This window comes from Geotrypetes seraphini, chromosome 3 (assembly GCF_902459505.1).
Source record: "Geotrypetes seraphini chromosome 3, aGeoSer1.1, whole genome shotgun sequence".
NCBI lineage: Eukaryota > Metazoa > Chordata > Amphibia > Gymnophiona > Dermophiidae > Geotrypetes > Geotrypetes seraphini.
In genome coordinates, this window is record NC_047086.1 from 4,413,675 (window position 1) to 4,436,865 (window position 23,191).

General features: G+C 44.6%; 1 protein-coding gene across 4 annotated transcripts in view; it reads left to right on the forward strand.

The window, feature by feature from the left end:
- The window catches only part of REV3L (REV3 like, DNA directed polymerase zeta catalytic subunit), a 696,072-nt gene that overhangs the window by 489,577 nt on the left and 183,304 nt on the right, over positions 1 to 23,191 (forward strand). For all 4 annotated transcript variants that reach the window (XM_033939819.1, XM_033939820.1, XM_033939822.1 and 1 more), the window contains one exon: positions 16,158 to 16,273. In XM_033939819.1, the coding sequence (XP_033795710.1) occupies positions 16,158 to 16,273 (116 nt within the window). The remainder of the gene's footprint in view (positions 1 to 16,157; positions 16,274 to 23,191) is intronic.

The window sequence follows — 23,191 nt, forward strand, 5'->3', positions numbered from 1 at the left end:
CTTATCTGCCGTCTATTTCTATTTTCTATGTTTCGAGCGCAACTGGTGCTGCACAGTCAGGCGTTTAGATGTGGTACAGTCACCGCGGGTCACATAAAATGGCCAGGCGGGCCAGATTCGGCCCCCAGACCTTGTGTTTGACATGTGTGCTTTACATGAATCAAACATTTAAAAAACACTATTTAAAATAAGAAATGTCAAATGAGAAATTTGTTGATTAATTAATTAAGACTGAAGTTTCCTGTAGTATATCATTTTCTGTAGACAGAGGAATGAGGGACTTGGTAGAGAAAGATTACTTTATTGGAACTTGTTTATGTATATGATTCATTTTTGTTTTCTGTATGGATATTTTCATTACTGTTCGAGCGATTTGTTTACTAGAAAATTAATGTAAAAAATTTTAAACGCAAAATATGAAATGTCAAATTTGTCATGTTAATACACTTTAGTGTAGGACATTCTCTGTATGTACTTAATTGACCAACTATTTCATTTACCGTATTTTCACGCAAATAACACGCACCCGTATAAAACGCGCACACGTGTATAGCGCGCAGAAATCACGATGATAAGCACAAAAACTTTGGTATAACGCGCTCACGATTATACCGCGCATGCTGCCCGACTCTCCGTTCACCCCCCTGACTTCCGTGCACTGCCCCGCCCCTCCGTGCGCTGTCCCGACTCTCCGTTCACCCCCCCTGACTTCCGTGCACTGCCCCGCCTCTCCGTGCGCTGTCCCGACTCTCCGTTCACCCCCCCTGACTTCCATGCACTGCCCTGACTTTCCGTGCGCTGTCCCGACTCTCCGTTCACCCCCCCTGACTTCCGTGCACTGCCCTGACTTTCCGTGCGCTGTCCCGACTCTCCGTTCACCCCCCCTGACTTCCGTGCACTGCCCCGCCTCTCCGTGCGCTGTCCCGACTCTCCGTTCACCCCCCCCCGACGTCCGATTCATCCCCCCCCCCGGCAGGACCATTCGCACCCCCACCCCGAAGGACCGCCGACTCCCCGACAATATCGGGCCAGGAGGGAGCCCAAACCCTCCTGGCCACGGCGACCCCCTACCCCCACCCCGCACTACATTACGGGCAGGAGGGATCCCAGGCCCTCCTGCCCTCGACGCAAACCCCCCTCCCCCCCAACGACCGACCCCCCCAAGAACCTCCGACCGCTCCCCCAGCCGACCCGCGACCCCCCCTGGCGACCCCCACGACCCTTTGGGCCAGAAGGGAGCCCAAACCCGCCTGGCCACGGCGACCCCCTAACCCCACCCCGCACTACATTACGGGCAGGAGGGATCCCAGGCCCTCCTGCCCTCGACGCAAACCCCCCTCCCCCCAACGACCGCCCCCCCCAAGACCCTCCGACCGCTCCCCCAGCCGACCCGCGACCCCCCTGGCGACCCCCACGACCCCCCCACCCCCCTTCCCCGTACCTTTGGTAGTTGGCCGGACAGACGGGAGCCAAACCCGCCTGTCCGGCAGGCAGCCAACGAAGGAATGAGGCCGGATTGGCCCATCCGTCCTAAAGCTCCGCCTACTGGTGGGGCCTAAGGCGCGTGGGCCAATCAGAATAGGCCCTGGAGCCTTAGGTCCCACCTGGGGGCGCGGCCTGAGGCACATGGGCCCAACCCGACCATGTGCCTCAGGCCGCGCCCCCAGGTGGGACCTAAGGCTCCAGGGCCTATTCTGATTGGCCCACGCGCCTTAGGCCCCACCAGTAGGCGGAGCTTTAGGACGGATGGGCCAATCCGGCCTCATTCCTTCGTTGGCTGCCTGCCGGACAGGCGGGTTTGGCTCCCGTCTGTCCGGCCAACTTCCAAAGGTACGGGGAAGGGGGGTGGGGGGGTCGTGGGGGTCAGCCAGGGGGGTCGCGGGTCGGCTGGGGGGGCGGTCGGAGGTTCTTGGGGGGGACGGTCGTTGGGGGGGAGGGGGGTTTGCGTCGAGGGCAGGAGGGCCTGGGATCCCTCCTGCCCGTAATGTAGTGCGGGGTGGGGTTAGGGGGTCGCCGTGGCCAGGAGGGTTTGGGCTCCCTTCTGGCCCGATATTGTCGGGAAGTCGGCGGTCCTTCGGGGTGGGGGTGCGAGTGGTCCTGCCGGGGGGGGGGGGATGTATCGGACGTCGGGGAGTCGGCCGGGCAAGAGGGCTTGGGCTCCCTCTTGCTCCGATCGTGGATGCGGGTGGGAGCGCGTGCGAGTGGTCGTTCGGGGTGGGGGTGCGAGTGGTCCTGCTGGGGGGGTGAATCGGGCGTCGGGCGGGGTGGGAACTATGTTTGAAAACTTTCGTATACCGCGCTCACGCATATAACGCGCGAGGGGTATGCGCGGTAGGTAAAAACGCGTATAACGCGCGCGTTATATGCGTGAAAATACGGTATATGCTCTCCTTTGCCACTCCTTTAGATTCGCCAGATAAATTTAATCCTAACTGACCATTTTAATTGGAGTGAACTTAAAGAGAGAGTTATAACCAACAGAAGAAAAGAAGTGTGGCCCCATTTGGAATATTTTGTTCAGGTTTGGAGGCAATATGGGCATAACACTTGAAATTGTTCAGAGAAAAGTGGCAAAAATGGTATAGTGTTTGCGCCAAAAGACATCCAGGATGAGATTTGAGGACTTGGAGGGGTAGGGGTGATATGATAGATCAGGGCTGCCTAAGTCCGGTCCTCAAGATCTACTGGCAGGCCAGGTTTTCAGGATATCCACAATGAACTTGCATGAGAGAGATTTGCATACCAAGATGGCAGTGCAGGCAAATTTCTCTCATGCATATTCATTGTGGATATCCTGAAAACCTGGCCTGCCAGTAGATCTCGAGGACCGGAATTGAGCAGCCCTGTGATTGATGATTAAATATTTGAAAGGTCACTAATGAAACATCATTAAGTCTACATTTTATAAACTTCGTCTAATCCGCTCTATACGATCGTTGATTTGTCCTTCCTCATAGTACACTTTCTAGTGATTCAGCAACTAGTTTATTGTAACTCTTTGCTTAAAGGAGTTATACTTAAAGATCTAAAAATATTACAAAACATTCAAATTACAGCTTTAAGATTAATCTATAATGCAAAGAAATTTGATCATATTACTCCATTATTTAAAAAAGTCTCATTGGTTACCAATTATACATCGGATTACATACAAAATATTATTGGGTTTTAAGGTATTACAAACACACGAACCAAGTTATTTACTGCGATATCTGACACCTTATGTCCCACAAAGAACCTTATGTGATTAGTAATGCTGTCATAAGGAAGTAGTCCATTACATTACATTATCATTTATATATCGCATAACCTATTCAGTTCCATGCGATTCACAGTTTAAGTAGTTGAGACAATCTCAGAAATTACACAAAGCAACAGATAATTGAGCCCTGATTACAAAAATTTTTCAAATAGATAAGTTTTCAAGAGTTTTTAAAAATGTTTATACAATTCAGCCTTAACAATTAGTTGACTAAATTCCTTGTACCTGATTGCTGCTTGAAATGAGAATAACCTGTCAAAGTATTTTTTATATCGACATACCTTAGCAGAAGGAAATGTAAAATATGATAAAAGGTGTTGAGGCCATTTTTTTTTTTTTTTAATTCTTTATTCATTTTTAAACTTTCATCAAGTGTACAAAAATTCATAATAAACACTATTAATTAGACCACTTGAACATCTTTTCAATATATCCTATAAATATAAATGTAACCCTCCCCCCACCCGCGAGAACTTGCAGCAGCCTATCAAGGAGTAGTGAAGGGTCCGCCGGCAGCATGAAAAGCTTGCTGCTGCGTGCCGGCCCGGGTGCACCACTGGCTACTACATTTAAAATCTTCGGGAGGATTTCAGTGCGGGATACATGCTGGACACCAGGGAACAGGTATGCGAGGGAGGGAAGGAGGGAGGGTGGTAATTATTAGTGTCAGTCGAGGCAGGAGACGGGAGAAATCCTTCCTGTCCCGGCCTAAGGCACGCCTGCAGGAAGTCTGGGAGGGTTTCGGGTGGTCACTGGGGGATGACCCGAATATAAGCCGGGATCCTCATTTTTGGACTAATTTCTTGGCCGAAAAATCCTGGTTTATATTCGAGTATATACAGTAGTACTTTTAAGCGATGCACATTTTAAAAACAAATTTAAGAACATAAACCAAATCAATTATTAACTAACATGATACAGAAGGATCAAGGGTAGAACTACAATAATTATAGGAAAGAAAAAAATATGAGGAAAACAAATTGGTTATTAGAGGGAATGTCTGGAGCCTCCTATGGCTGATGCTTCTTTAAAAAGAAACATTATTCATTTAAAGGTTTAATTTTAAAAAGCGTCTTTATATAGAAAAGACTTCAGGGAACTCTTAAATCTATCCAGATTTTGTTCTCCTCTGAGAAAAGAGGGTAAAACATTCCATAACTGTGGAGTGTATATCGTAAACATTTTAGTTCTTGTACTAATTATTTTTAAAGAAGGGATTGCAAGCAAATTTTGGTCTGCATAGCATAGAGTCCTGAATGGTGTGTATGGGATTAGAAGTTCATCAAGGAATGCTGGTAAGTTTGAATGTCGTGTCTTAAAACAGTAGAATAATTTTATATATAATTCGGTGTTGTATAGGTAACCAGTGTGCTTCTTGTATGAGGGGCGTTACATGGTCAAATTTTTTGGAGTTTATGATTAGTTTTATCGATACATTTTGGAATAACTGTAAATGTCAATTGAATCTGGGTGATGTTTTTATATAGAGAATTACAGTAATCCAGTTTACCATGCAGTGATCATGGATGCCAGATGATCACCCACTGTAACATCACAAATACTTTCCCCATTTGTAAGCACTAAGTCCATGACTCCTTTCCGCGTAGGTTCCATTACCAACTGCTGGAACAGTTCTCCTTGTAGAGAATCCATGATCTCCCTAATTCTAGAATTGCTTAATCTTAATGGTCATGACAACCCAATTATTAAATCTTTCAAAATTCTGGGAGTCACACTAGACCGACATTTAACACTAGCAGAACACACAAACTTAGTGGTACACAAATGCTTTTTTTACATTGTGGAAATTAAGAATCATAAAAAAATATTCAGATCCTTTATCATTCAGACTATTGGTGCAGGCATTAGTTTTATCTATTTTAGACTATTGTAACATCATCTATTTAGGAGCACCCAAAAAAATTCTAAGGAAATTAAGGATAATTCAGAATACAGCTGTTCGATTGATTTTTGGTTTAAAAAATAACAACCATATTATCGTTTACTTCATTGGCTGCCTTTGGAGGCAAGAGTATTATTCAAATTTTCCTGTATCTGTTTTAAGATGATATCGGGATTGTCACCATCTTACCTTTTTCCTCATTTTGTGTTACATAGACCATCAAAAGAAACTAGAAACTTCTACTTATTTGCTTATCCGCTTACCCAAAAATGAATGGGTGTAGATATAAGACCTTCTTTGATAGGATCCTAGCGTTTCAAGCTGGTAGGCAACAATCTTGGTTAGGTAAATGTATTCAGCAAGCTATGTTACTATTGCAGTTTTCGGAAATTAATTAAGACCACTTTGTTCAATAAGTTTATTACTTAGTGAGTTTTATTATTGAAATTCTACTTTACAAATATTTGTATTTTTTACTGTATTATTGTATTTCGCTGATTGTCCAGCTCTTTTTAGTGTAAACTGCCTAGAATTTTTAGTTATGGCGGTATAAAAGAATAAAGTTGTTGTTATTATTATTATTACCCCAGTCAACATCTGTCACGTTAAAATCACCTATTAGCAAAACTTTCCCTATTTTGGATATATTCTGAATGTCTACTATTAAATCTCTGTTCACTTCTTCCGTCTGTAAAGGAGGCATGTATATCACACCAATATAAATATATTTACTAGTACTGCCCGATTCACAATTCAAATCGGTTCACCGATTCACTTCGGGTGAATCGATTTGAATCGATTTAAAACAAAAAAATCGGCCTCCCAATTCGGTAACTGACCCTCCCCCCTTGCCCCTAAATCAGGAGCGGCAGCGCTGCCTCTTGCTGGCTGGCCACTGCCACACCTGCTTTAGAGGGCGAGGGGGAGGGTCAGTTGGGAAGTGCTAGTGTCCAGCTTGCCCCTCCCGCTGGTGTCCGGCTTCCCCCCTGGCCTCCCGCTGGTGTCCGGCTTCCCCCCTGGCCTCCCGCGCACCATTGCCTAATATCAGCAGCCTACAGAGAAGATCGCAGTGCTAGCAATCTTTACAAGCTGCCATAGGTCTTCGGAGCTGTTTCCTCTGATGTGAGGCAAGGGGGAAGACGCAGGCCTTCGGGGGGGGGGGAGACAGGCATTCAGGGGGACAGGCCTTTGGTGGAGGTGCAGGCCTTCAGGGGTGGGGTGCAGGCCTTCAGGGGGGTGCATGCCTTTGGGAGGTGGTACAGGCCTTCAAGGGGGTGCAGGGCTTCAGGGGGGACAGACCTTCAGGGGAGGGGGGCCCTGGTGTAGATGTACAGGGAGGGAGTGAGGGAAGGGAGGGTTCAAAGAGTCGTGCATATGCTGGACTTTGGGGGGAAGAAATAGTGGGTCTGGTGGGTAATGGTGGCAGCTGGGCTTCAATGCTGGAAAGTGTAAGGTCATGCACCTGGGTAGCAGAAACCCATGCAGAACTTATACCTTGAACGGGGAGACCTTGACCAGCACTACAGCAGAACGAGATTTAGGAGTAATCATTAGTGCAGACATGAAATCTGCCAATCAGGTGGAGAAGGCTTCCTCAAGGGCAAGGCAGATGCTGGGTTGCATCCGTAGAAGTTTCGTCAGCAGAAAGCCTGCAGTCATAATGCCATTATACAGGACCATGGTGAGACCTCATCTGGAATACTGCGTGCAATTCTGGAGGCCACATTATCGCAAAGACATGCAGAGGGTCGAGTCGGTCCAAAGGATGGCCACCAGAATGGTCTCAGGGCTTAAAGGTCTCTCGTACGAGGCAAGACTAAACAATTTGCAGCTCTACACTCTCGAGGAACGCAGGGAGAGGGGAGACATGATTGAGACGTTTAAATACGTCACTGGACGTATAGAAGTGGAAGATAACATTTTCCTTCTCAGAGGCCCCTCAACCACAAGGGGGCACCCGCTCAAACTCAAGGGCGGAAAATTTCACGGCGACACCAGAAAGTATTTCTTCACGGAGCGAGTGATTGATCAATGGAACAAGCTTCCAGTACAGGTGATCGAGGCCAGCAGCGTGCCAGATTTTAAGAATAAATGGGACGCCCATGTGGGATCCCTAAGTGGGTCAGGGTAAAACATTGTATAGTATTAAGGGGAGGGTCTATAGAGTGGGCAGACTTGATGGGCCTTGGCCCTTTTCTGCCGTCATCTTTCTATGTTTCTATGTTTCTATGACATGACAATGAAGCCGATGGCACAGTGCGCAGCAGCCGCTAAGAAAGCGAATAGAATGCTAGGTATAATTAAGAAGGGTATTACAACCAGGACGAAAGAAGTTATCCTGCCGTTGTATCGAGCGATGGTGCGCCCGCATCTGGAATACTGCGTCCAATATTGGTCACAAAACCTTAAGAAGGATATGGCGATACTTGAGAGGGTTCAGAGGAGAGCGACACGTCTGATAAAAGGGATGGAAAACCTTCCATACGCTGAGAGATTGGAGAAACTGGGTCTCTTTTCCCTGGAGAAGAGTAGACTTAGAGGGGATATGATAGAGACTTATAAGATCATGAAGGGCATAGAGAGAGTAGAGAGGGACAGATTCTTCAAACTTTTGAAAAATAAAAGAACAAGAGGGCACTCGGAAAAGTTGAAAGGGGACAGATACAAAACAAATGCTAGGAAGTTCTTCTTTACCCAACGAGTGGTAGACACCTGGAATGCGCTTCCAGAGAACGTAATAGGGCAGAGTACGGTACTGGGGTTTAAGAAAGGATTGGAAAGTTTCCTGCTGGAAAAGGGGATAGAAGGGTATAAATAGAGGATTACTGCACAGGTCCTGGACCTGTTGGGCCGCCGCATGAGCGGACTGCTGGGCATGATGGACCTCAGGTCTGACCCAGCAGAGGCATTGCTTATGTTCTTATGTCTAAAATAAAAACAGGAGAGGGAGAGAGATGGTGGACAATGGGATTTAGGGAGAGAAGTTGGACACAAGGGTTGGTGTGGAGGGGGATAGAGATACTGGATAGGAGGGTAGTTGGGAAAAGAAAGGGAGATATGGTGGACCCTGGGGTGGTGGGGAAGGAGGGAGAGATGCTGGATGAAAGGGTAGTTGAGAAAAGGTGGATCTGTGGATGGAGATGAAAAAAAGGAAAGATGCCAGACCTCCGGGAGAGGGAAAGGAAATGGAAGGAGAGGACAGAGATAGAAGATGGATGGTTAGAACGGAGAAAGAAGGAGACCCTGGCAAGCAAGTTATCAGAAGACAACCAGAGCCAGGGACCAATAAGATTTGAATAATGACCAGACAACAAAAGGTAGAAAACTAATTTTATTTTCTGCCAGAGCTGGTGTTAGACCACAAACGTGAGCTAGGATTTAACAGAGAGGAAAAGTCTTTTATCCCAGGACAAGCAGGCAGGCTATTCTCACATATGGATGACATCATCAGCGGAGTCCGGATGCGGAATCTCACAAGCAGACTTGCTTGAAGAAAATAGAAATTTCGAGTCGACTGCACCGCTCATGCGCGAGTGCCTTCCCGCCCAGTGTAGGGGGCGTCTCTTCAGTTCTCAGTTTTCCGCGGAGCCGAGAAGTCCGTCTTTGACTCTCTTCGTTTAACTTCGTGCTTTCTCTGAACCGCGGTTTGTATTTTTTTCCTCACGAATCGCTATTCTTACTTTATTTATTTTATTTCTAGTTTTTAAAAAAATTTAATATTTTCCGTCTGACTGCCAGGGCATGCCATTCGGCCACAGCCCAAGGGCTTCGATTTTGCGGCGGTCGTTTTTCCTTCTATGTCCCGGCCAGTAATGGGCTTCAAGAAGTGTAGCCAGTGCCAGCGTGCGATTTCCCTTACGGACCCACACCGTCGGTGCCTCAAATGCTTGACCCGGAACATCAACCGAAGTCGTGCAAGCGCTGTGCTACTCTTCAACCTCGAGCCCTTAAATGTCGTCGTCTTTTGGTGGAGAAGCTTTTTGGGATGGATTCTTTCTCGATCCCTCGACTTCGAAGACGACCTCGGCCTCACCTTTGACCGAGACTCCTACTGCTTCGACTGATTCCACCTCGAGGCTCATCAGACCTTCATCGTTTGCAGCGGCTCTGTTTTCGACGACATCTGCTGTATCTTCCCCTGGTGCATCAGTTCAGATAGCTCAGCAGAAAGTTCCAGCGGTGGTGCTCAAAGTGCCTAAGACTTCCAAGTCGAAGCACATTTACACTTCCTCGGTGGAACCTCCAGCCAAAGCAGGTGGTACAGTTTCAGATGTGGATCCATCCTTGCCGGCTTCTTTCCAGACCATGTTGGAGAAGCAATTCATTCAGTTACTTAATAATATGGGACCGAAGCTTCTTCCTCTCATCCAGCCTGGGCATTCTGCAGACTCCCGCAAGATCGAGTCACTTTCTTTGTTTCAGTCTGAGCTTACATACACTTTGCAGGGAGCAGAGTCTCTGCGAGTGTCTGGTCTGGCATCTAAGCACGTGAAGCAAGGAGCAGAATCTTTGCAAGTGCCTCGGCAGGAATCCTCCCACTCTATACAAGGAGCAGAGTCTTTGGGAGTGCATCGAGGTTCCTCCACCAAGCCTCTGAAGCTTCGATCTACAGCCTCCAGTCCTATTCATTCTTTGGTAGCATCGACTGCTTCTGTCCCCGAGGCGAAGTCTCCTTGATCTTCGAGATCTGCTTCCAAGTACCGTTCTCATCAACTATCGAGGCCTTCATCAAGGCATACTTCCAGGCATAGTTTTTCTTCTAAAGAACATCCCTCTTCCACTAAGCCTCAATCTGCTCCTACTTCGACTAGATCGCCGACTCCTCAATCAAGGTGTCCATTCCCACACCTCGAGGATGCAGCGGTTTCGATTGCTTCGTCCATATTCTTTTGATGCCTTTTTTCCTGCTGATGCTTCATCTTCGACCCAGGCTGCTTCGACGTCCTCGAGTCCTGCTCGAGGCAAAGCATTGGCAGATCAGCTATCTTTCTCATCTTTTCTTCGTCAGATGACTGTTAACTTGGATCTTCAATTAGATGCTGGTTCTAAAAATTCTGAGGAGTACCTCAAAGTCATGCATCTACCTCAACCTCCAGCAGAGTCACTTAAGCTTCCTCTTCACAAGCTTTTGTCTCAGACTTTTGCCAGATGCCTGGAGGCTCCTTATACCATTCCAGCTGTTCCAGGCAAATTGGACTCCAGGTATAAAACTGTACATCGCAAAGGGTTTGACAACTCACAGTTATCTCATCAATCCCTGCTTGTGGAGTCATCCTTAAAGAGGTCCCATCCTTCCAAGGTTTATGCCACCGTTCCTCCTGGAAGGAAAGGGACAACTATGAACGTCGCATCTATCAAAATTCTATGATGTCCTCTAGAGTCCTCAATTATAACTTTCATTTTATTACTTATTTTGAATTCCTCATAACTCTTTTACCTAAATTTCTGAGTTATTTGGATACTCAAAAGCACTTTGAATTTCAAGAAGTCATTGCTTCTTTATCATAACTCAGACTACATCTACTTCAGTCGTCTTATGATGCCTTTGAGTTGTCTGCCCGGGCAGCTGCTTGCTCTGTAGCCATGCGTCGCCTTGCCTGGCTTCGTACCATTGACATGGACCATAATCTTCAGGACCGCTTGGCCAAAATTCCTTGTGCAGGCAATGACCTCTTTGATGAATCTATCGAGGCTGCCACCAAGAAATTGTCTGAACGTGAAAAATCCTTTGCTTCTATTGTCAGACCTAAGCCAAAGCCAGTTCTTGCCAAAACTACACGTCCTCCTCCTATATATCAGAGGCGTTTTGCTCCAAGGGCAGCTCCTTACAATCGCCTTCCTCCTAAGAAACAGCAGCCTCAGAAGCAACAAAAATCTCAACCTTCTGCTGCACCTAAGGCTTCACAGCCTTTTTGACTGTCTCAAACAGAGCATAACCTCCATCGTTCTGTCTCTGACTTCTTTTCCCCCCTATAGGAGGTCATCTCCATCATTTTTACCACTGATAGATGACAATTACATCCGACCTCTGGGTACTGACCATCATCAGAGAAGGATACTCTCTTCATTTCACTCAGGTTCCACCAGAGCTCCCTCCAAGAGAGTATCCTAGCAGTCCATACCAGACCGCCCTTCTTCTTCAGGAAGCTCAAGCTCTGCTTCGTCTCCATACCATCGAACCAGTTCCTCTGGAACAGCAGAACAGGGGGTTTTACTCCTGTTACTTCCTTGTTACGAAGTAGACAGACGATCTGCGGCCCATTCTGGATCTCGGGGCTCTCAATCAATTTTTGGTCAAAGAAAAATTTTGAATGTTATCCCTGGCATCCCTTTATCCCCTTCTCGAGCAGAATGACTGGTTATGCTCTTTGGATCTCAAGGAGGCCTACACTCATATTCCCATTCATCCGGCCTCCCGTCAATATCTCAGATTTTGGGTGGGGAATCTGCATTATCAATACAGAGTGCTGCCCTTCAGCCTGGCTTCATCTCCCAGAGTGTTCACCAAGTGCCTGGTAGTGGTAGCAGCAGCTCTAAGGAACCATGGTCTACAGATATTTCCCTACCTCGACCACTGGCTCATCAAAGATTCAACATCTCGGGATTATTGTAGCGACCCAAAGGACTGCCTGGTTCCTACAAAGTTTGGGATTCAAAATCAACTTTCCCAAATCCCAACTTCAACCCTCCCAGAATCTACAATTCATCGGAGCTGTTCTGGATTCTATCCAACTCAGAGCATTCCTTCCACAACAACGTCTGGAAGCTCTTCTTCAACTCTGTCATACAGTGTCTTCCCGCTCTTCCATCTCAGCGAGACACATGATGGTACTCCTGGGTCACATGGCCTCCACAGTACATGTGACTCCTTTTGCCAGACTTCACCTCAGAATTCCTCAGTGGACCTTGGCATCTCAATGGATGCAGGTTTGCGATCCACTTTCTCGACAAATAACAATCACTCCTTCATTGAAGCAGTCTCTCCATTGGTGGATGCTCTCTTCCAATCTCTCCATAGACTTGCTTTTTAAAACGCCCCCCCCCCCCATCAGAAGGTCCTCACGACAGATTCTACGACCTACGCTTGGGGTGCTCATCTCGATGGTCTCCGTACACAAGGCCACTGGACCAGTACCGATCGTCAGTGTCATATCAATCTGTTGGAACTCAGAGCGATCCTTAAGACTCTCAATGCTTCTTCACGACCAGGTAGTCCTCATTCGGATGGACAACCAAGTCGCTTTGTATTATGTTAACGAACAGGGAGGAACGGGATCTGCCTCCCTTTGTCAAGAAGCTCTGAAGGTTTGGGACTGGGCAAACCGCCACAACACCTTCCTCAAAGCTGTCTACATCCAAGGGGCGAACAATTGCTTGGCGGTCAACTTGAATTGTCTTCTGCAACCTCACGAATGGACACTCCATTCCTCGCCTCTTCATCACATATTTTCACAGTGGGGAACACCTCAGATAGACCTCTTTTGCTGCTCCCCACAACTACAAATTGCCTCAGTTCTGCTCCAGGATATACTCTCCTCATCGCCTCGAGGCAGACGCTTTTCTTATGGAATGGACGAATCTCTTCCTCTATGCATTCCCTCTCATTCTCAAGACTCTGGTCAAGTTGAAGAACGATCATGCCACCATGATTCTGATTGCTCCTCGGTGGCCGAGACAACCTTGGTACTCCCTTCTAGTTCAACTCAGCTGCAGGGAGCCATACGTTCTACCAGGGATCTCTGCTTCATCCCAACCTGCACTCTCTACACCTGACAGCTTGGTACCTCTCAACATAACTCCTCTTCAGTTTTCTCAATCTGTACGAGATGTTTTAGGGGCTTCTAGGACACCTACCACTAGACAATGCTATTACCAAAAATGGATTAGATTTTCTACGTGGTGTTTCTCTTATGATAAGGAGCCTCACATTCCTCCTTATCTTCTGTTTTGGATTACCTTTTGCACTTATCCACTTCTGGCCTCAAGTCTACATCTATCCAAGTCCATCTCAGTGCAATTGCGGCTTTCCATCAGCCTATTGAAGGGAAACCCCTCTCTGCTCATCCAGTGGTTTCCAGAATCATGAAAAGACTTTTCAATATCAAACCTCCTCTCAAACCGCCTCCTGTGGTTTGGGACCTCAATGTTGTCCTTGCTCAACTGATGAAGTCTCCATTTGAACCAATTGACAAGGCTCATCTGAAGTATCTCACTTGGAACATGGTGTTTCTCATTGCCCTCACTTCTGCTTGAAGAGTCAGCGAGCTTTAGTTGCTGATCCACCTTTCACTGTCTTCATCATGACAAGGTGGTCCTTCGAACTCATCCTAAATTCCTCCCTAAAGTGGTATTGGAATTTCATCTCAACCAATCCATTGTTCTTCCAGTGTCCTTTCCAAAGCCTCACTCTCATCCTGGAGAAATAGCTCTTCATACTCTGGACTGTAAACGTGCTTTGGCCTTCTATTTGGAACGCACCAAACCACACAGAACTGCTCCTCAACTTTTTGTCTCCTTTGATCCAAATAAGTTGGGACATCCTATCTCTAAACATACCATCTCCAACTGGATGGCTGCCTGTATCTCATTCTGCTATGCCCAGGCTGGATTACCCTTACACAGTAGAGTCACAGCCCATAAGGTCAGAGCAATGGCAGCTTCAGTAGCTTTCCTCAGATCTACACCTATTGAGGAAATTTGCAAGGCTGCTACTTGGTCCTCGGTTTATACTTTCACTTCTCACTATTGTCTGGATACTTTCTCCAGACGGGATGGACAGTTTGACCAAACAGTATTACAAAATTTATTCTCCTAAATTGCCAACACTCCCACCATCCCATTCTGGTTAGCTAGGAGGTCACCCATATGTGAGAATAGCCTGCCTGCTTGTCCTGGGATAAAGCACAGTTACCGTAACAGGTGTTATCCAGGGACAGCAGACAGCTATTCTCACAACCCACCCACCTCCCCTGGTTGGCTTTTCTGCTAGCTATCTGAACTGAGGAGACGCGCCCTACGCTGGGCGGGAAGGCACTCATGCATGCGTGGTGCAGTCGACTCAAAACTTCTAGTTTCTTCAAGCAAGTCTGCTTGCGAGCTTCCGCATCCGGACTCCGCTGATTTCGTCACCCATATGTGAGAATAGCTGCCTGCTGTCCTTGGATAACACTTGTTATGGTAAGTAACTGTGCTTTTTGTTTGTTTATTTTGTGTACACCACAGGACCAGTGTGGGTAGGAGAGGGCAAAGGGGGTGAAGAGGCCATAAAATAAACCCACCTGGATGTTTGAAAAAAACACCCAGTTAGGCAGGAAAATCAAATTGAATCAAAAAACCAATTCAATAGGCTGAATCGAATAGAATTTTTTTTCCCCCCTGAATCGGGCTGCACTAATATTCACCATTCTCTCTTTCCAAATTAATCCACAGTGCCTCTTCCTTGCCCTGCAGATCCTGCAATTGGGAGGCTTTAATATGATCTTTAACATATAACGCCACTCCCCCTCCTTTTCTTCCTACCCTGTCTTTCCTGAACAGATTATAGCCCAGTATAACTACATCCCAGTCATGGTTCTCTGTGAACCATGTCTCCGTGATTGCCACTATATCTAACTCATCTTCTTCCATCAGAGCTTCTAGATCCATGATCTTGTTTTCCATAATTCGAGCATTAGTATATACTGTTTTCCATGCATTGCCCCCTTTTCCCACCCTGCCCCATCACTTCTAGTTTAAAGCTCTCTTCAGTAGATTAACCATCCTGCTGCCAAAGACACTTCTTCAATAGATGCACACCATCCTTACTCGGCAGCCCTTGGAAAATCATTCCATGGTCCAGGTAGCCAAAATGCTCTTGATGATACCATGTAGTCCTTGCAGTCAAAACTGCTTCATTTCTTTCTACTATGCCATGCTTTCCAACCACTGCATCTTCAGGTGTACTTCTTACTTTTGCATTGAAGTCTCCCATGATCAGTAGCTCTTGTTTCAGCATTTGATCTACTACATTTTGAAGTTGCTCGTAGAACAGTTATACATTCTCATCTTCCATATCTGTCGTTGGAGCATATACTTGGATCAAGGTGGCATTTGGCTTTTCCTGTAGATGGATTCTCATGATTGTCACTGATAACATTGTACATTGTACTTTAGTACCGTCTTTGAAAGCTTGTGGTTGAGGATGATGCCATGCCTTTTTCCTGTGTGTTTCATGAGCAGAGTAGCATATCCAATGCTTGTTTGATTGAAAATGACCCTGTCCTGTCCATTTGAGTTTACTGATCCCTTTATTCTTTAAGGGAAGGGTATAGAATTAAACAGAGGAATTTATTTGCACATCTGCCCAGAATGGTTGTGGATTAGTGAGAGAAGGAGTGGTATCCTACAGGCTTTCAAAGTTGTACAGATGACCATTTGGACATATGCTTAGCTTACTGTAGTGTAGATAGAAAGAAACAGTCCGCTGAAATGGTTGGGTCGATTGGTTCTTTTCCACTATCATGTACTTAGCTGTCGAAAGGAATAATTTTGTAGTACATTCATAGATTTTCTACAACATGCTCCACAGAGATGCCATCACACCTACAAGATAGTACTAACAGCATTTTATTGAACCATTGTTTCCAGCTTGTTGAGAGAGGAAAGAGGCATTGCATAGTGACAGATATCAACATAGGTTCAGGAGGCAGTGATAGTTTGGAGTTCAGCCTAGTGCAAGGCTTTTTCTTGTTTTCAGCTTTCTATTCAAGAAGGGGCAAGAAATAGTGATTTCTGGGGATCATTATGCATCCTTATCCTACCAGCAATCACTTACATGCTTGCAAATTAGATATTTCAAAGAATCATTTGAATTATTGCCATAATCAAAGCACTTTAAATTCCCTAGACCGTAATTTTGTTTTCTAGAACTGTGATGTATTCTGACAAAGGCAATGTAGATATTGAGTTACTTAAATACTAGAAGTTTCTATATTTGTTTGTTCAATTCTTTAGGTATGATCCAGATATTTTATTGGGCTATGAAGTTCAAATGCATTCCTGGGGATACCTGTTAGGAAGGGCGGCTGCATTAGATGTTGATCTGTGTCAGATGATCTCTCGCATACCAGGTATGTTTGTTTCTTTTGTGAATTAGCTTAAATAATTATCAATAACTAGTCTTATAGCCCGTTACATTAACGGATGCTAGAATATATGTGTGTGTGTCTCTCTTTATTTCTTTTTCTCTCTCTCTCTCTCCTTAGCCGCTTTCTTTCTTTCTGTCTTTCTTTTTCCTTGGCTGTCCATCAGCACCCCTTGCCTGCTCCCCCTGTCCATTCTCCCTTCCTTTTACCTCCCCTGTGTCCACCACCACCCCTTCACAGCTCTCCTTATGCAGCAGCAGCCCTTCTCCCTTTGTTTTACCTCCCCCCTGTCCAGCAGCACCTTCCTTCTCCCCCTGTCCAACATTAGGCCTCCGTTCCTTTTTCTTCACCCACCCCCTATCCATCAGCACCTCTTTCCTTCTCCCCCTGTCCAGCAGTAGGCGTCCCTTCCTTTTTCTCCCCCCCCTCCTCCTTCTTATCCCTATGATACAGTTACCTTGCTCTGCCTCTGTTCAGAGGTTCCCGACAGCCGCCCAGTTGCACCCATTGGAAAAGTTCCCTCTGCGGCATCCCGCACCCCTCCTGACGCGACTCCCGCTGTCTTTCTTTCTTTCTGTCTGTCTGTCTCTGGCCCCCTTTGTCTGTTTATCTTTCTGTATATCTCCCTGCACCTGTGTCTGTTCCCTGTGCACCTGCCCCTGTGTCTTTCTGTCTCCCTTCCTCCCTCTGTCTGTCTGTCCAAAGCAGCATTCCCTCCCCCTTCCATTTCCCTCCCCCCACACCAGTTCCCTGTGCAGCAGCATTATTGTTTCCTCTACCCCCTTTCCCTTCCCACAGTCGCAACTACAAACGCGGGCCCGAGTCCTTTGCCGCCCCCCCCCCCCCCTTCCCTTCCCTTCCGACTACACATGGCGATTCAAGCAGCGTGTCCAGCAGTCTTCACACGCTGCTTCGGGTCCTTGTACTGGCCTGATTTACTCTGGCACGTCCGGAGCAAATCAGGGCAGTAGAAGGGCCCGAAGCAGCGTGTGAAGACTGCTGGACACACTGCTTAAATCGCCAGTCGGGGCCGCGGTAAGGGAAGGAGGGGGGACGGCAAAGGACTCGGGTGCCGGGCAGCGGAAATCTTCTTCTACCTTGCCTCTCCTCCACCGTCGGGAGTCAGCGCCAGGAACTTTAACGGCTGGTGTTTCCGTGTTGAAACAATCCCGCGCCTCTTTGAAAACTGTCACGCCGCTGGAGCCGGGAGGCGATGGAGAGGGCAGGGGGTGAGTCGCGCATGCGCACTTCCTAGCTACAGCTCACGGAAAACGGACGCACGCTTAGGAAGTGCGCATGCGCATCTTACCGTTTGGCTGATTGTAATTTGTTCATTAAAGCTTAAATTCATATTTTTGTATTTCCAATTTGTAAAATGCTTAATAATGAAATTATTGAAATAGCACAATCTAACATCATGTTTATATTCTTCTACTATATTTTATGATAGACAAGGTTTCCTGCTCATTTTTTATTATTCAGTAAATCTTCTAATGATGATGTACTTATCAGAAATACAGATAACTGATGACTGATCAGTGTGAAGATTACTTGGTAACTTGCGAGCCAAGTATAAAGGTGGTTGATCTCATTCTTAGTTGTGGGTGCTAACTGTATATAAGATACAAGAGGGAGATTCTGGAAGCTATGTTTAGGATTTAAGTTAAGAGATTAGAATCCAGAACCTGTTTTTATGTGCAGGACCCAAGAGGCAGGTTGAGTTGCAATGTCCCATTGCATGGATGAGACAGTGGTGCAGGGAAGAGAGATGATTTTTTATGGGGGTGGGATTTACTAGAAACTGGAGAACATTTGGGAAAGGAGGAATCTTATTTAAATCAAGTTTCAAGTTTATTTAATGTTTGGTATAATCGCTATATCTAAATCCAATGCGATTTACAAAACTAAAAATATCAAAACAATTTCAACAAACATGGTATTAAAAACATTGTGATTATTACATTACATTACAGATTTCTATTCCGCCATTACCTTTCGGTTCAAAGCGGATTACTAAAAGAGTTATGGAAGAAGGGTTACAACATTAGATCAGAGACGGTTTCCAAGAGAGGGAAAAGTAGGATCTGGGATTAGGGAGGGGATGGTAAAAGGGGAGTTAAGCTTTATCATGGTATTAAGCTTTATTAATGGATTTCTTGAAGAGTATAGTTTTTATTTCCTTTCTGAACATCTTGTAGTCTGGGGTTGTTGTCAATAGGTTGGAGACTTGGTTGTCTATCTTCGCTGCCTGAGTGGCCAGTAGTCCGTTGTATAGTTTTTTCCGTTTTACTTCTTTGATTGGGGGGTAAGTGTGTTTTTCTATGCCTGGTAGAGGTGGTTTGGATGAGGCGGTCGTTTAGGTAGGTTTTACTGTCTCCATTTATGGTTTTAAATAGTATACAGTAGAATTTAAATTGTGTTCTTTCCTGGATTGGAAGCCAATGAGAATTGATGAAGGCCTCAGTAATGTGATCATGTTTTTTCAATGAATAGACGAGTCTCAGAACTGTATTCTGAATTGTCTGTAGTTGTTTAATCATTATTGCAGGGCAGGGGAGGTAGAGGATGTTGCAATAGTCTAGGATACTTAGGATAAGAGATTGTACTAGGAGCTGAAATTGTGTTTTTTCGAAGAATTTTTGTACTTTTCTAAGGTTTCTCATAACTGCGAAAGATTTCTGTATTGTTTTGTTAATTTGTGGTTGCATGATGCAGCCTCTGTCAATAGTCATACCTAGAAGTTTTAGGGTGGTTTGCAAAGGGTAGTTGATAGAGTTGATTTCTAAGTTGGTTATGGTTGGGATTTTGTTTTTTTCTAGGAGGATGAATTTAGTTTTGTCTGGGTTGAGTTTCAGTTTGTGGTCTTCCATCCAAGTCGTAACTGTAGCTAGAGTTCTGTGTAGTGTGTCTGACATTAAGAGCATTGGTTGGTCGAAAGGAATGAGGATGGTGATGTCATCAGCATAGCTATAAGAGGATAGGCCTTGTTTGTTCAGGTAAACGCCAAGAGAGGCCGTATATAGGTTGAAGAGAGTAGGGGACAGTGGGGACCCTTGTGGAACGCCGCAGGGGTTGGACCAAGGTTTGGATTTTTCTTTGTCTGATTTTACTTTGTATGTTCTGGATTTTAAGAAACCTTCAAACCATGAGTATACTTTATCTGAGATGCCTATTGAGTCCAAGATTTGCAGTAGGATATTATGGTCTACCAGGTCAAATGCCGCCGTCAGGTCCAACTGTATGAGCAGCATTTTTTTTCCAATGCTGAGGTGTTGTCTTGCTGTGTCGATAAGGGAGCCTAGTAGTGTCTCTGTGCTGAAGTTAGTTCTGAAGCCAGATTGCGTGGGATGGAGTAAGTTATGGTCCTCGAGATAGTTGGTGAGGAATTTGGCTACTAATCCTTCTGTTAGTTTGATATATAGAGGTATTGAGGCTATTGGTCTGTAGTTGGATGAGAGGTCTGTTGGTCCTTTTGGGTCTTTTAAGATTGGGGTGATGATGATTTCGCTGAGGTCATTCGGGAAAATGCCATCTGTGAGCATGGTTTGTATCCAGTGTAGGAGTAAGGTACGGAACTTAGTGCTTGCTGATGACAGGAGATATGGCGGGCAGTGGTTGAGTTCACATGATGCGTGGCTGTACTTATTGTAGAGTTTGTTGAATTTGGTCCATTATATCTTAGGGAATTGGGACCAAGATCTGTCTGCAGCACAAGATTCATTTTCTGTGGGGAGTATTGTGACTTCGAGTAGGTGGGTTGGGTTACTAATGAGAGTAGCTCTGGTGTTTGTAATTTTATTCTTGAAGTGTTCAGCTAGGAGGGAGGCTGAAGGGGAGAAATTATTGTTAGTGGTCAAATAGGGTATGGTGTTAGTTAGATCTTTTAATATTTGGAATAGTTTTTGGTGTCTTGGGTTTCCGTGCCTATTAGGTTGGTGTAATGTTTTTTTCTCTTTTATTTTAATAGAAATTTGTATTGTTTGTTAATTTTTTTCCAGGTGGTTTTCGTGTGATCTTGGTTGGTTTTTCTCCATTTTCTTTCCAGACGTCTACATTGTCTCTTGAGTAGGAGTAATTCTTCGTCGAACCATTGGTCTGATTGTCTGCATGTTCTGGTTTTGGTTCGAAGTGGGGCTTGTTCATTAAGGATGTTGTTGCTCAAATAGCTCCAGTGTGAAATGAAGTCTTTGGGGTTATCTTCTTGGATTGTTTCATCTACTTTTGACCAGAAAATGGCGGGCTCAATGCGTTTACGTGATGTGTAGGTTACTATTTTGGATAATGGTTTGGATTTGTTTTTGGTCCAGATGATGTTGAAGGTGTAAGTGTAGTGGTCTGACCAGAGGGATGGGGACCAGATTCCATTAGACGTTTGAATTTCTGAAGTAGATGTTTGATGGGTCATGAAGGCTGCAATGTCCAGTTGGTGTCCTTTCTCATGAGTAGTTTGTGGGTTTAAAATTTGAAAGGATAGGGCATTGAGGAAAGAAAGTAGATTGACTACTGGCTTGGATGAATGGTCTTCAAGATGAAGGTTTAGGTCTCCTAGGATAAGATTGTGTGCTGCTGTAAGTGAGTTTTGGTATATGAAGTTTTCAAATTCGGATCTAACCATGGCCCAGTTTCCCAGTGTTATATAACAGAGCATGCAGTTTAGTGAGTTTTTCAGTGTGGAATAGAAATCCCTAATGTAATGTAATGTAATAAAGGTTATCTGACAAATGCTGAGAAAATGTTCCTTGCTATCCTTTTAATTCTTTTTATTTTTTTGAAAAGAAGTCACGAGTTATTAAATGATGTTTCAGTTTACTTGAAAACATACAGTCTGCCACCAAAATTTTCAAACATACTCCACATTGCTGTCTTTCTTCTCCATTAACATTTGTTGACGTGAAGCCAAAGTCCAAATAACTATCATCATATTTATGATAATTTCTCTTTTTTGCACACCCGCTACTCATTTGTGGTGCATGCTCTTCATTTTGTGCTTCTGTATGCTTATTAAAATTCAATAAAAATTTGTCCATTTTTAGGGTTCTGAAATAAATTTTAAAAATTATGTTGATCAGAACTTGACACTTAACTTAAAAAATCTCTTACTCAACGATATGAGTAAAATACTTTAGTAAAGTTTGATAAATACGAGTATAACAGCTGAGTTTGCTTCAACAATCCACTGATTACTTACATTCAAATAGAGTTCACTAGCCATGTACACTAGTCATACGCATAGTATCTCCCACGCGGTGATTACATTCACACATGGTAACTAAAAGTCTTTCTGACAGCCTTGTCCCTAAAGCATGGAAATCAGCTCTCGTTTTTCCAAAACTAAAAAAACAAAATTTAGACTCAACCTCAATAAATTTCAATAAATTTCCGTCCTATCGCCAACCTTCCTCTCATCTCTAAACTAACGGAGAAAATCATCTATAACCAACTTGCTGACTTTATTGATAAAACCAACGCTCTACACCCACACCAAACTGGCTTTCGTTCTTCTTACTCCACTGAATTATCCTTACTAGGCCTTATTTCTACTATATATTACTTTCTTGATCACCGAAAATCTGTTCTTCTTATCTCTCTTGACCTCTCTGCTGCATTTGATACTGTAGACCACATTCTTCTCGTCAACCATCTTAGAGACTGCGACATCACTGGCCCAGCTCTTTCATGGTTTACCTCATATTTCACTGAACGCAGTTTCAAAGTTCAAATAAGGAAACCTCACCACCTACAGTCCAAACTTACGGTGTCCCACAGGGCTCTATTCTATCTCCTCTGCTATTTAATATCTTTATGTCCCCTCTCCTCACTTTAGCCCAGTCAATTGGCTTCACAATTTTCGCTTACGCAGATGACATTCAATTACTTCACCCTGTTGATACTACAAACCATTCTGAAATACAAGAAATCAATACTAAACTAGATATAATAAGTGACTGGCTTCGTGCAAATAAACTTTCCCTTAATATCAATAAAACGTGCGGTCTACTTTTTTCAACAAAAAACAACGAAACAATAACAGGAAAGATTTTCATAAAATCTCACTCTATAAAAATGGAAACAAAAACAAAATTACTTGGGGTAATCATAGATAAAGATTTAACTTTTCATGACCAAATCAGTTCAGTGGTAAAAACTTGTTTTTACAAACTGCGGCTTATATGGTCCCTAACTTCTATACTTGAAACTGATGCAATTACAACCCTAGTCCATTCTTTAGTTATCTCCCATCTTGACTATTGCAATTCTCTTTATCAAGGACTCCCCCAAAAAGAACTACGACGCCTACAACTCATTCAAAACACAGCAATAAAACGTATTTATAAGTTAGGGAAATATGATCATGTCACCCCTCTCCTGAAAGAAGCCCATTGGCTCACTATCACTCACCGCATTACCTACAAAATGCTTATGTTGGTCTTCAAAATCAAATCTTCCCGTCAACTACCTTTCCTAGACAAACTTCTTATCCCTTTTTGCTCTTCTCGGACTCTCCGATCCGCTGACCAGAATCTACTTTCCATCCCCTCAATCAAGGAATTCTTCTATACCAGGAAATCTAATTTCTCTGTAGTCGCTCCAACTCTATGGAACATTCTACCATCCCAACTTCATCATGAAAAACTAATCGATAAATTCAAGACAAAACTAAAAACTTTCCTATTTCAAGATGCATTTCATGGCTCTTGAACCCTTCATCATTAAATTAGCCAACCGCTTTTAAGAAGCGATCCCATCCCTAATGTTTTCCCCCTTTTTTCTTCCCTTTTCCCTTCTACCCTTTTTTTTTCTCTCCACTAATAATGTACTCTTACTCCCCTTCCCTCTGTTCTAACCTCACCATCATGTTTGTTACTGTTAAATGTCCTTCATGTACACATCCCCTCTTTCTTA